The sequence below is a fragment of the Caretta caretta genome, chromosome 8, assembly GCF_965140235.1.
Source record: "Caretta caretta isolate rCarCar2 chromosome 8, rCarCar1.hap1, whole genome shotgun sequence".
NCBI lineage: Eukaryota > Metazoa > Chordata > Testudines > Cheloniidae > Caretta > Caretta caretta.
The window spans coordinates 51,684,442-51,698,749 of NC_134213.1; the positions used below are offsets into that span (position 1 = coordinate 51,684,442).

At 48.1% G+C, this 14,308-nt stretch overlaps 1 protein-coding gene across 5 annotated transcripts in view; it reads right to left on the reverse strand.

The window, feature by feature from the left end:
• The window catches only part of SEC16B (SEC16 homolog B, endoplasmic reticulum export factor), a 45,109-nt gene extending 31,369 nt beyond the window's left edge, over positions 1-13,740 (reverse strand). For 3 of the 5 annotated variants that reach the window (XM_075131480.1, XM_075131481.1, XM_048861109.2), the window contains exons 1-7: positions 13,615-13,740; positions 6,052-6,376; positions 4,681-4,787; positions 3,814-3,934; positions 2,444-2,558; positions 1,073-1,220; positions 351-508 (exon numbers count right to left, since the gene is read on the reverse strand). In XM_075131480.1, coding sequence (XP_074987581.1) covers positions 351-508; positions 1,073-1,220; positions 2,444-2,558; positions 3,814-3,934; positions 4,681-4,787; positions 6,052-6,317 — 915 coding nt within the window. In that variant the 5' untranslated portion in view covers positions 6,318-6,376; positions 13,615-13,740. Of the gene's footprint in view, positions 1-350; positions 509-1,072; positions 1,221-2,443; positions 2,559-3,813; positions 3,935-4,680; positions 4,788-6,051; positions 6,377-9,209; positions 9,288-13,614 lie in introns of those variants that run through there. The other 2 variants (XM_048861110.2, XM_048861108.2) reach the window with 2 other exon arrangements.
• Between the last annotated feature and the right edge of the window lie 568 nt (positions 13,741-14,308).

The window sequence follows — 14,308 nt, forward strand, 5'->3', positions numbered from 1 at the left end:
GACATGGGCGGGAAGGGAGCTGGCACTGCTCAGGGAAATGGAGAGACAGCACAAAACTCAGGTCCCTCAATCTGGGGCCCTCAGGTTTAAAGGGGCAGTGTGGGTGGTGGATGGAAGGGTACAAAGTGTTACAGGGACAGTGCGGGCGGAGGATGGAAGGGTATGAGGGGTTACAGGTGGGGGATGGGAGGGCACAAGGAGTTAAGGGCCGTGCAGGCGGGGGATGGGAGGGTATGAAGAATTATAGGGCAGTACAGGCAGGGGATGGGAGGGTATGAGGGGTTATGGAGCAGTGCGGGTGGGTGATGGGATGGCAGCTCTCAGTTGCAGGTGGCTGGGTGGTTGGTTACCTCCAGGCTGTGCATTTCGATGAGGGCGGGCTGCCCATCAGCTGGGGAGTTAGGGCACACTCGGACCAGCTGGCCTCCTGCTCCGAAGCACACTGGCACATGAGGGAGAGAATACTTCTGGGGTGCCACGGGGTGTGGGGTGGACAGCGAGACTTCCTCTAAACAGCAACAAATGTACACACAGTCCAGAGCCAGCCCTTTCACAGCCACTCAGCAAGCTTTGTTACTGGGGGAAAGCCCTAGGGACAGCACCAAACATACTTCCAGGCAGCACCAAGCTTTCTCCACCAGCTGGTACAGGGGCCAAGGCCCTACAGACTGTGCCAGGCAGAATTCAGGGAAACAGCCCTTCTCTGAACTGACTGAAGTCCCTACTAAATCTAACACTGGGTTATATGGACATACCCTAAAGTACTGCTGGGCAATGCCCAGCATCACCCTGCCCCCACCCTCCAGTACTGCTGGGTGATGCCCAGCCTCACCCGGTAATTTCCACATGCTGCTTTCCAAGTGAGATTGTCTGCACCGTTAGGTGCCTTAAAAGCTTTTTAAAATCTGGCCTTAAGCATCAGTAATGGCCATTCGAACTTCCCATGATGCTTTACAGGCTCATATGTGAGGGCAACAGCCATATTCTCATACAGCCCACTATCCCCGCTGTGAGAGCATCTGCATGTGCCTGCCCACCCCATGGAGGCCTGGTGCCCTCACCTCACACCCACCTGCTTGAACTGGACTCCAGGTCTCTGAAGGATCTGGGGCATACTGACTGGGAGAGTCGCGCATGTACTGACTGAGTTCATAGCTGCTGGAGCTGAGGCCGGAATCCTTGTACTGCACGAGCCAGCTGAGCTCACGTGGGGCGGGGAGCTGAGGGAAAAGAGAAGCCACAGGAGCCATGGGGAAAGGGAAGCAGAGAAAATGGTGGCCTGAGGTTGCCAGACGGGAAAGGTGGGAAGGGAGACTGGCAAGAGGGGTGAGAGTTGCATTGTGTGGAAATGGAGCTGTAACACAACAAAGACATGTTGCATTTATACAGTGTCACAGTGCCCAGCTTGGCCAGCACCGGCACTGGACCAGCGCCTGCAGAACAAACAACAGGGGTCTCTCCAGCTTGAGCTAAACTGCCTAGTCTCAAGCTAAGAGCTGTAACCAGCTTGTGTCCTCTGCGGATCTGGCACAGGGGGACAGACATTGCCCCCACTGATGTGTGTTACAGCAACGTCTCCCCTCAGATGATCACAAGCACTTTAAGTTCTAAAACTCTTTCAGTCACACTTTGCTTATTCCTGGTGGTTTTGTTGAATATGATTTAGATGCTCGGTTGGTGTAAATCCACATAGTTCCATTGACTTCCATGGAGCTATACCATTTGACACCAGCTGCGGCTCTGGCCCAATACCTCTCACTGATCTGACACAGACACCCGCGTATGCTCCTGCGGAAGCAAATGAGCATTTTCTAGATACGTTTTGTCATTTGATCATTTGCAGAATGCAGTCACTCAGACAGAGCCTCCTGTCACTCGTGGAAATAAGCAGTCCTCTGTCATAGGCAGCTGTCACCACCTCTTCTGGGAGCAGATAACCATGCTGCTGGACAGCCCCCTGGTGTGCGGAGGGACTGGACTAATATAGAGGTCCTAGAATAACAGAGGGTGGAGAAACCCACCAAGACCTCCCTTTGTGCCAGTTCCAGGTGCAGCAAAGATGGGCCCTGCCTCCAGATGCCATGGAGAGTACAAGTGACAGCCCCACAGAAGAAGCCTTTGTGGTAATGATACTAATAGCCCTTCCATCATGTTTCCATGTGAGGCTCTCAAAGCACTCTGCAAACAGTAATGAATCAACGTTGGAAGATAGGGAAGTAAGACTACCCTCATTTTGCAAACTGGGAAATTGAGGCACTGGGTGGGAAGGCAATTGCTCAATGTCACACAGAGAGTTGGTGGTAGATCCAAGGATAGAACTCAGACCTCCTGAGTGCCTGGTCTAACAACTATGCAACACTCCCACACAGATGGGCTGACAGACACTCTCCAAAATCTCCAGAAGAACCTCAGATCTCTGACTCATCTGTCTCTCTGTGGTTACCTCATACTGCTGGAAGCTGGCGTCCTCCACGTAGTTCCCCCGGGATTCCTCCCCAGTATGCTCCTGCCTGGGAGTCGAGATGTACCTCTCCTCGTAGAAACTGTAGTTCTTTGAGCTGTGGGAGGGAACAGAGTGCCAACCCAACATAAGGGCAGATGTGTTGTGAGCCATCCACAGAACCCACTGCAGATGTGCTCATCAAGTTCCAGTACTGATGACTTTCTTAGGTGAAAAGCCAGTGGCTGCTGCCACATGGGGGTGAAGACTCCTTCTCTTTATTCAAGGGAAATGAGAATACACAGAACCGGCTTGTTAGAACAGACTCAGTCTCCTGCAGAAAGAGCCAGAGCAGTAGTTTTGCAGTCCAATGGCACGGATTCTGTCTGCATCCTGCCAAGATGAAAAGCTGGGTACTGGCTACTAAGGGCCAGATTTTAAAGGTATTTAGGCCCCTATAGAGGCAGATTGGCACCTAGAGGGATTGTCTGCACCATTACGTGCCTTAAGAGCTTTTTAAAATCTGGCCCTAAGCATCAGCCCTCTTCTGGCTGCAATCACACAGGCCAAACCACTGAAACGCAATTCACTGTCATCATTGTTTCCTGCGTGGGGTCAGTGTGTCCGGTGCTGGACAGACACAGTCCCTGTCCAGTACAATTTTTAATCTAGAGGCCTGATCCAAAGCCCTTTGAAGTCAATGGGAGTCTTTCATTAGGGATCAGATCAGGCCCTAGGAGCACTAGGATGGCTAGCCTGATGCTAAGCATGGATAAGGCACAGGGAACCCTTTCTCCCTTGCCCTATGCACACATCATAATCCCACTGCCTGTGTTTTAGGAAGCTAAGGGGATGTGGCTAGTGCTGCCCAAAGCGCTAATCAGCTCCGCAGAGCACGTGACTGAGCAGGGCCAGGCCATGTACACCGACAGAGTGATGCTGGGGGAACCCTGGCTGCACCAGGTTTGAAATACAGTAGAGGACATCCTTGAAACTGACCTGAGAGGCTATTTCAAGAGTGATCTAATGGTGACACCATGGGAAGCTGCAGGAGAGCCAGCGAGCACCGTGTATGCACATTAACACAAAACAGCGTGGGCCAATGGAGCCGCTGGCTGCATAACTGAGACTACTTGCTCAGGTCACAATTCACTAAGCAAACCACAACAGGTTCAGGGTGTGCAGCGTGGGGTCCCACCGGCACGTAGCTACTGGAGACATTCCATCCCAGTGCATCTGGGACGACAGCATAACCACACACCCCTATCTATCGCATGGTATTGCTTGGGTTTTGACGGGGGAAGTTGGAAACCTGCCCGAAAAGCTCATGCACAGACATTAGGTTCTTCCCTTCCCATTCTAATCACCCTTACCGGTCTTGTGACACATCATTCTGCCCAAATGGGCTGGTCTCGTGGTCATGACGGGAGTCTCTGTAGTAGTTCTGATACCAGTAATTCACGTGCCTGCCATAAGGATCTTCGTGCCCTGGATCTGCACACTCAGAGAAAACCACCATGAAGATCTAGTATTTTTCTTCAGTGCAATTAGTATTAATAAAGTTTTAAAAGGGACAAGATTGAGTCAGGATTTGTCATTTGCACTCCATTGCTTCCAAATTATTCGGCCTAGTTAGTGCTATGATATATGTATGTGTGCGTGTATGCCTGTACGTCCAATACACACCCATAAATTACATGCACAGTAACAGACATCCCTTCCCTCACATTTCCTTTAGCTCAGAAATGTCATCAGGTAGCGAGCTCTGATCACACAGTGAAATCAGCACTATCTTACACTGTCTGGGACTCGTAATGACCTGATGCTTCACCTGTTACATGGCGCTCAAATGCTCCTGTATGTCACTGCTGTGGATGTCTCTCAGATGCAAACCCAAATCTTGCATCATGAGACCAGGATTCAAGGGCTGAGAATGGAGGCACTGAATTCAGCTCCTCAGGAGAGGGAGAACATCTTGGGATGCTCTTTGGAAAGCCCATCTAATCAAGAAAAAGTGAGTAGCTGGTTCTGGAGGAGGCAACAACCAGCTCTCCTCCTCTAAGAGGGCTGGTCACCATGACATAGAGACATATGTATGTCAGAGAAGGGATGCATTGTACAGGGCTAATGCTAAAAGAACTGTCAAGAATTGCCAACAGACCAACAGACCACTAGACTGGCCAGGCCAGCAAAAAACAGCAAGCAAAGTAGTTTTCATTTCCTAGAGGAATGTACAGTACCTCTCTCACGCTGCAGTACTTGAGAGGGTCTGTGATAACCTCTGTAAGCGTAGTCTTCCCCGGAGCTTGGCGATGGGTAGCTCCAACAGGGGTCCTCATAGCCTTGCCTGAAATGAATCCCAAATATACAGAACAGAGAGGGCAGAGAACCAAAAGGACAGCAAGAGAAAGGAATCCCCATCAGAACTATATTGGCACTGGGCAGCTCCCATGCCCTCATTTCCAGATCCAAACAGAGGATCAGGAGACTAGTCCTGCATCAGAACTAGACCTAGGGTCAGGACACCAGATTCCATTCTGGATCAGTTCCAAGGTGAAAAGCCAAGGGATCAGGTGTGGAATGAAATGCTGGGTCAGGATCCCATCCCAGTCTGAGATTTTTGGGACTCCGTTGTGAAACGAGGTCAATGAAATAAATGCCAGGGTCTCATCAGCCCCATATTCAGCTGCAGGGTCACAGTCAGGGCTATTGTCAAGGTCAGATGTTAGGGTGCGTGTTCTGAAGCACGGAGCAAGAGTGGGAGGTTTGGGGAACAGATTCCCTTCGCCTCCTGTTCTTAACAGAGAAGCGTCATCTCCAGGCTACTGGAGCCCTACCAGCTTTGGTGGAATTCTGAAATCATTTGGCTGGACACCTCTGGAATATCCCTAGGAGCTCTGCTGGAGGGATCCACCCTCATGAGCAGTTTAGGAGATTTGGAAAAAACAGCCTCTTTCCTGCAAACAATTGAAGATGCCATGCTCCTAAAGGGCTTCCCAGTAGGGCTCCCTTCTCTGCTGAATCCCAAAGTGCCCAGAGCTCTCCCTCAACCCCTTACAGTTCACTCACACCACTTAGCAGAGCATTTCACAAGCTTTGTGAAAAACCCACTGCAAAGTGGACTTCGCAGGTACAACATGCAATTTTCAAAGGTCCGTACCTTGGTCAAATCAAAACCTGTATCTGCCAGGACACTCAAAGCCACTTCTCCTCAATAAATGATGTGTCCATCCCACATTTTATCCTTCCTCCCCTGAATGTTTCTGCAGCAGAGTTAATATGGCTTAAATAATCTGTGTTACATTATTCTTTATATTTTTATCACTTTCCTAGCACTCAAAAGAGCTGAATTATATTTGTTCCAATTTTCAAAAGAAATTCACTGATGGATAGAGGTCAAACCTGGAAAATTTCAGCCCCAAAAGTGAGTTTTAGAAAGTTATACATGACCATAAAGAGGGAATTAGAATGGAAACTGTTACACAACCCTAAATAAAGCAGCCACTGCAGCTCCTGTTTTAATAACTGGCTATTTAGGAGACTGTGGAGGGATAAGCACCCACAGAGGACAGTTTGATCCATACAGTTACTTAATTTTATTCAAACCTTACCTTGAATACGGTCCAGTGAGATAACTGCTTTCATAATATTCTGCTCTGGAGCCTGGTCTGATCTGGTCCCCTGGCCATGGGTCCGGCCACAGATGAGATCCTGTTCTGAGGTCCTGTTGCTGGTGATAATACCTCTCACCATTATGCCTGGACTGGGGTCGAGGTCTGTGGTAGCCTTCTTCCCACGACCCTCTGTCCTGGCCCTCCATCTGGGCTACATGCCTCCCTCTTGGTTGGGGCTGCCCGGGGGGCACCCAAGGGTCCATCTGGGTCTTGCTGTAGAGCTCCTCCTCCTTGGTTTAGTTTTTTGTAGTTTTGTAGCTTCCTGTAAACAAAGAAATAAAACTCAGGGCATGAAATCTAAACCACCTCAAAGTCAGCCTGCAAAGTACATTGCCATGTTTCCAGTGCCATAATACCAATCAGCTTTGTCGTTAGTTCATGTCCTTTTGACTCCCTTCAAGATGCCAATGTCCACGGGCATGGAAAATCTACCTGTCCACTCACCAGTGGCAAGTTGGAAGCGTTCCCTGGCAAGTGAGGTGGACTAAAACAACAATTTTTGCAGAATTTAATTTTCCATTTAAAAAATCCCAATATGTTTCTTGCCTTTCCAGTTGCAAAGAGAACCTTCCATATATGAGCTAATGCAGAGCTGTTTTCCTGAATCTGCAGACAGCCAGCCAGAAGGACTCTGGGACCGGTTTTGTTCAATGTCTTCATTAATGATCTGGAGGATGGCATAAAAACCCTCTGCAAGTTTGCAGATGACACTAAACTGGAAAGAGAGGTAGGCACGCTGGAGGGTAGGGATAGGATACAGAGGGACCTAAACAAATTAGAGGATTGGGCCAAAAGAAATCTGATGAGGTTCAACAAGGACTAGTGCGGAGTCCTGCACTCAGGAAGGAAGAATCCCATGCACTGCTACGGACTAGGGACCAAATGGCTCGGCAGCAGTTCTGCAGAAAAGGACCTAGGGGTTACAGTGGACGAGAAGCTGGATATGAATCAACAGTGTGCCCTTGTTGCCAAGAAGGCCAATGGCATTTTGGGCTGTATAAGTAGGGGCATTGCCAGCAGATCAAGGGATGTGATCGTTCCCCTCTATTCAACATTGGGGAGGCCTCATCTAGAGTACTGTGTCCAGTTTTGGGCCCCACACTACAAAAAGGATGTGAAAAAATTGGAAAGCGTCCAGCAGAGGGCAACAAAAATGATTAGGGGACTGGAACACATGACTTATGAGGAGAGGCTGAGGGAACTGGGATTGTTTAGTCTGCGGAAGAGAAGAATGAGGGGGGATTAGATAGCTGCTTTCAACTACCTGAAAGGGGGTTCCAAAGAGGATGGATCTAGACTGTTCTCCGTGGTAGCTGATGACAGAACAAGGAGTAATGGTCTCAAGTTATAGTGGGGGAGGTTTAGGTTCGATATTAGGAAAAACTTTTTCACTAGGAAGGTGGTGAAGCACTGGAACACATTACTTAGAGAGGTGATGGAATCTCCTTCCTTTGAGGTTTTTAAGGTCAGGCTTGACAAAGCCCTGGCTGAAATGACTTAGTTGGGGATTAGTCCTGCTTTGAGCAGGGGGTTGGACTAGATGACCTCCTGAGGTCCCTTCCAACCCTGATATTCTATATTCTATGACTCTCTTGCTGCTCATAGCTTTCCCTAAGCAGAAATTAACAAGATTGATCAGTCACTCACAACCCAGTGGGCTGCAGTGAAACTGTCAAAACACAATGCTGCTGCTGAAGATGGCTCAGAAAACTATGAAGAGCAGCAAAAGCAGGAACTACAGTTAGTCTCATAGAATAAGAAAAAAATAAATACAAGTGGGAAATGTAGAGTAGCTGAACCCCTGCCGCATAGCAGCCAGAAGTTTTCAGGGTAAAGAGACAGGAAGCTCCCTCTGCCTTTCAGCAACTGGAGGCGTGTAGTTTCAAATGTATTAGACATCTATTAGCTTCTCACCAGGGCACTGTCCCTCAGCCTGGCTGGTAGAACCCCATCCCTCTTGCTGATAGGAACACTTTCAGCTAGTAGAATTAGTCCTAGGGCTAGTAGGTGTCTGAAACATTTTTCAAGTCTTGATGGGTGAAACTTGTGCTGGGAGGAGAGGGAGACAAGCCAGCCTTGCAAGTGCAAGTAACTTGGGCAATATGTTTCCCACAACCCCAAAATAGCAAGTACGTTTCAGGGGTGGGAGGATATTGCAAAGGGGTCTTCAGAGAGCCTTCCCCTCAGACACTGTACAGTCCTGACCAGCTACCTGACCTCAGGAAAGATGAAGGCATGATCCAGGTCCCACAGCCTGGCCTAAAATAGGATCCCACCTCCCCACTGCTGGAGTTGTTTGCCAGGAGCACCACTGGCCCTGGGAGCAATTTGGAGGCACCACCATTTTAGTCTGCCCTTGGCTACTTGCCCCCTTTAATGCCTGGTGTAACAGCAAAAGTCCTGATGAAATGAACTGCATGGAAGCCATAGAGTGGGCAATGAACCCACTAACAGCACTCACTTTGCAATGTTATCAGTCCCCACATCCAGAAAGTCAGGTAATAGTAAAAACATTTCTAGAGAATGGAGCGCTTGGAGACACCCACAGCTCTATTATAGCTAATGCCCAAGAAATGGTCCCTAGCCACAAAACCTGGATCCAAATCTGGATTTCAGGGGTGCTCCGGTGAGGGTTTTTTATCTAACCCATTCTAAAGGGTAAGGCATGCTCAGCTCTTTAGTCCTTTGTGCAGCCACTATGGGGCATGTGGAACCAGGGGCTGACACCAATTCGTTTTAATAAACCCTCTGCCCCTTCCCACCCAAAAAGCTACAATCTCTTCCCCTCTCCCACACCTTTACCAAAACTGTTCTGTGCTATTGTAAGGGTCAACACTCACAATTCGCACCAATGTGATCTCGACTTGAGACACACACACCCCCTCCACACCACACGAAGCATAAAATGCTGGACTGAGCAGCTTTCTAGAGCACACACTTGTCTGTGTGTCAGTCTATTCTGAGTACATGTCATCCCACAGCCCAGAACTAAGAGCAACGGGTTGAAATGGTGATTGATTTTCCAGGTGCCACGGGATGACAAGCACCTGAAGAAAGCCCAGCGAGCAGCAAAATGCCCATCTGCGTACACACACCTGTTCGAACGTGCCCACCACCGGCAGCTTTGCAGATCTGGCCTGAGCTCTCTCCGTCCCCAAAGGCAGCTGTCAAAGTCCACCTGCCACATCAGCTGATGCCTGCCTGACCCTCAACCTGGATCAGCACTCCCGGCTCTTTGCTGCTACAGAAACATCCCTCCCCAGCTGACGAAGCAGAGCAAAGTGCAGGCTGCTCACCTGCCTCGGGACAAACCCTTCCGTGCCTGTTTTCTCTGCCCTTGTCAGGGATTTGCTTTTGCGTTTATTCAGGCTTCCGGAGACGCTGAGATTTAGGCAGCCTGGGACACGTGGAATTTAAAACCATAACATCTAAAGGAAAAAGGGAGACAAACTTCCCATGGTAACTTGTTAACCAGTTACCTCCCTCCCTTATAATACAAGTGGAACAACTTTACTCTTTTTTTTTCATTTGTTCCTCTCTTCTCATTGGTTAGGGGTCCACCATGCAACATATGGAGTCCAAAAAACCCACAGATATTTTTCCTTTTATTATTAATAATAAATAGTGGATCTATTCTATTCTATTTATGGTCTTATACCATACTCATCACCACAGTATTTGATCTCATCATGCAGCCAACAGGCCACCTGAGAAATAAATGAAACTTGCTAATTAAGCTTCTTAGTTAATTTACTACTAACTGTGGATGAATATAGTTTGAGCAAATGTAAACCTCCCCCCTCCCCGCAACCCCAATCATGTTTGATTGTTCCATCATCTGTAACTACTGAATGATCTGGAGGTCAAAGGTCAGAGCAAAGACTTTACTGAAAATCTCAGAAAAGCTTCCTTCCATGTGGTGTACAACTGTCAGGGACCATGGGGTCTCAAACCCCAGTCCATAGAGCTCTCCAGAGCCAGTAAATTCTGACCTGCCATCAGCTACTAGAACTAGTAGGCAGACAGATTGTTCCACTACCTCAGTTGCTGCTTTGTCAGAGTAAAATTAACAAGTCGCTTGTCGGTTTCACTGCTGCTATTCAAAACTTTGTCTGTTTCAGGACTGCACAATCATATCAGTTTCACATTTCTCTTGCCCATCAGAAAGTTGTAAGCAATACACAGGCACTGATGCGGTTACTCCTGTTGATAACTTTTCTACAGTAACTCCTCACTTAAAGTCATCCCATTTAATGTTGTTACATTGATGGTCAATTAGGGAACATGCTTAAAGTTGCACAATGCTCCCTTATAACATTGTTTGGCAGCCACTGCTTTGTCCACTGCTTGCAGGAAGAGCAGCCCGTTGGAGCTAGTGTGGGGGCTTGGAACCAGGGTGGACCAGCAGCCCCCCATCAGCTCCCCACTCCCCTAAGTTCCCTGTGCGCAGCCGCCCAGCAAGCTATAAATTGTGGGGCTGTTCAGCTGTCCCTCCCCCCACTGCCATGTGCTGCTCCTGCCCTCTGCCTTGGAGCTGCTCCCAGGAGCCTCCTGCTTGCTGTGCAGAGGTGGAGGGAAAAGGGGTGCTAATGTCAGGGTGTACCCCTCCCCTCACTCCTGCACCTTATCTCCACAGAGCAAGGGGGGGGACATGACAGGGCTCAGGAAGCTTGCTGGCAGCAGCTGCTGTCTCAACTTGCTGATCTACTTAAAAAGGCAATGTACTTAGAGTGCGGTCAGCGTACTTAAAGGGGCAATGCTTGTCTCTCTCTCTCACACACACGGTGTGTCTCTCTGTCTCTCTCTACCATGCTGTCTCCCCTCCCTACTTTTGTGCTGCCTTGTAGAGTGTGAGGCTATATTAACAACAATGTGTTAACACTTAAGGGCTCAGCCAAGTGCTAGTTCATCATTTAGCAGTAAGGCAATCCCTGGGAAATATCCTACCGTCTTCCACCCTCTGACTTCACCATCTCAACCAAGCTTCACAATCATCACTGCTGTGTACAGTATTAAATTGTTTGTTTAAAATTTATACTGTATGTGTCTGTGTGTATATATATATAAATAAAAATATAGTCTTTTATCTGGCAAAAAATGTTCCCTTGAACGTAACACCCCCCCTCCCCCCCGGAGTTACATTAATTCTTATGGGGAAAGTGATTCACTTAACATCTTTTCACTTAAAGTAGCATTTTTCAGGAACATAACTACAATGTTAAGCGAGGAGTTACTGTATTTACTATCACCTGATTTTTCTATTGGTTTCTGGCTGGTAAGTTTAGGCCTCTCTCTAGTAGGCAACTGGTACTTTTTTTTTAAAGCCTGCCTCCCACCAGGGCATCATTTATATTAGGGATCTTAAAATTCTCAGCCACTTCAGGATGAGCAGAATCTTTGCAAAGGGGCATAATTTCCAAGACTGCAGTAATCCACTAAATAGCGAAGGACAGTGTGTGTTGTGAGGAAAAAGCCACAGTTTAAACTGCACAAAGCAGCAGTCATCAATGCTATTTATGTCTGAGATGACCAGAGAAGCTATACTACTCAGGCTGTGCAATGAAAGAAGATGTAGGGAAACACTACCAGGCCAGCAACATAACGTTTCCAGAAAGAGCAGCCTAAACTGGACAGCTGCAAAAAATATCAGTTAGGAAAGCCAGGAAGCACAACAGAAGAGCTGGAGGCTGGGAACAGAAGAATGAGGGAAGAAGAGACAGAGATGGAAGAAACAAAGGGACAGTAGAAAGATAATAAAGGATGCTCAAAAAAAAGAAAAAGTAATATTAAATATGTGTGGGAGACCTTTTAACTACATTTCTGACGGTTAACGCATTATATATTGAATAACAATACTTTCTAAACAAAGCTAAAAGAACAAGATCTTAGAAATCACATTTCTCTGACAAATTTTACCTATGATTGTTTTACTAAGATTAGATGGGAAATATTTCCCCGTTTCTTCAGCCACCTGGTGTGGCAGGGCTTGGACTTTGGCTTTCCCCTCCGCCCAGTGCGATGGGGCTCAGGCTTTGGCTTTGGCCCCCCCACTCAGGGCGGTGGGGCTCAGGCTTTGCCCCCCTCCCCACCCCCCGGGGCGGCGAGGCTCAGGCTTTGCCCCCCTCCCCACCCCCCCGGGGCGGCGAGGCTCAGGCTTTGCCCCCCTCCCCACCCCCCCGGGGCGGCGAGGCTCAGGCTTTGCCCCCCTCCCCACCCCCCCGGGGCGGCGAGGCTCAGGCTTTGCCCCCTCTCCACCCCCCGGAGTGGTGAGGCTCAGGCTTTGCCCCCTCTCCATCCCCCGGAGCGGCGAGGCTCAGGCTTTGCCCCCTCTCCACCTCCCGGGGCGGCAAGGCTCAGGCTTTGGCCCCCACATCCAGGGCGGCGGGGCTCAGGCAAGCTCAGGCTTTGGTCCCCACTTCTGGGATCGTGTAGTAATTTTTGTTGTCAGAAAGGGATCACAGTGCAATGAAGTTTGAGAACCCTTGATCTATCGTCATCATCTGAGCTGAGAGAAATACAAAAAGTAAACAAACAGCACAACGTATGAAAATTGATTTTCAAAACTTTTGGTTGTAATAATATTAGATGCATAGATTTTAAGGCCAGAAGGGATCATTCTGATTATCTAGTCTGATCTCCTGCATAGCACGGACTGTAGAACCTCACCCAGTAATTCCTGCATTGTGTCCTTTTAACATCTTGCAAGACACAGGCTAACCTAGGCAAATCAGGACTGTATTAGAATCCAATGCCTCCTCGTTGATGCCAATGTTGTGAGGGCTCAGATCTTCACAGGTTTAAGCACAAAGAGAGGAGGCAGCTTCTATATCAATTCCTATTTATTAGTGTGGGTTTTATACAGGACAAAATATAAAACAAACAATACTCCAGCACTGCCCCTGAAAACAGCTGGTAACTCTACTAGTGCAATCTCCAGCAGTAGCATAGCACCTCTCTGTGGATCTGCTCCAGGTGTTGATTTATCATTTCTTGGCAGGCATTTTCCCATTACCAAACAGATAGTTTGTGTGTCTAAATTTTCAAGTCTCCCTGCCCCACATTCACTGTTTTCAATCCCCCAAACCACTGGACTTTGCCACCTTCACCCCTGAATTATGCATGGTGATATTTTAATAATATAATTAACAAGATTGTCTGGAATGGATCTCTGGTGATTTTAAGGAAAGTTCAATAAACTGCAAAAAAGGGTCACTCTTAGCCTACAGCAAATTAAGCAAAAGGCATTTTGCATCCAGCTCATGCTCCTCCAAATAAAGAAGTGGGTTTCCAAAGAGCTGGCATTTGTTAAAATCAAAGCATGTTTTTATATGGATTATAAAGTTCTCAGTTTGGCTGTAGCAGAAAGGCAATTAATCTCTATTGGGTCCTATTACAAATCAAGCCTCACAAATCTGGAAGTCCCCCCCCTCCCCCCACTTTCTTCCCCCTTCAATAAATCCGGTTATTCTCTACCGTGAATACTGAAAAGTAGCTACTTACACCGCCTACCCCTAAAGCAAAGGCTGGGCTGCTGCATCCCATCCTGACAGGCTCTGCCCCGGCTCCCTAGCAAGGATGCTCCCACACACACAGGCTCTGCCACGTCAGCTGGCCGGAATCTTCATACTGAAGCCTTTGCTGGTGGTCGGAACGATTAGCTCTGAGCACCAATGCAAAGAGAGAAGGCAGAAAGGCCCCTCCAGCTGCTGAATTCTGCCATATTGAGAAGGTCCTTGTGGGGGAAGAAGGTCCTTCAGTGCTCATGTGCCACGCGCCACTGGAGTTTATGTGTAACACTTATAATGTTCCTCCTTTGTCTGTCCAGCCACAAAACTGATGTTATCTCACTCTGAACTGTACAGAAAGAGTATCAGCGTTGCAGACTTACTCAGTGGCAGATAAAATGGGGATAGGCTGAAGGGCTAATCCCAATGACTGGACTCTCTGTTGTATACCTGGACTTCTGTTGCCACCTGGTCTGTACAATGTTGCATGGTTAATAATAAAAAGAAAAGGAGTACTAGTGGCACCTTAGAGACTAACCAATTTATTTGAGCATAAGCTACTCTGAAACCCATGGTTAATAATGTAAATTAAAACATGCCAACTGCAGGAACATTCCAGGGGCAAACTGGCCCCATCCAGGGGAACACCTGCAATGACAGCATTAGTCACTTGCTACCCAGACCAGAGA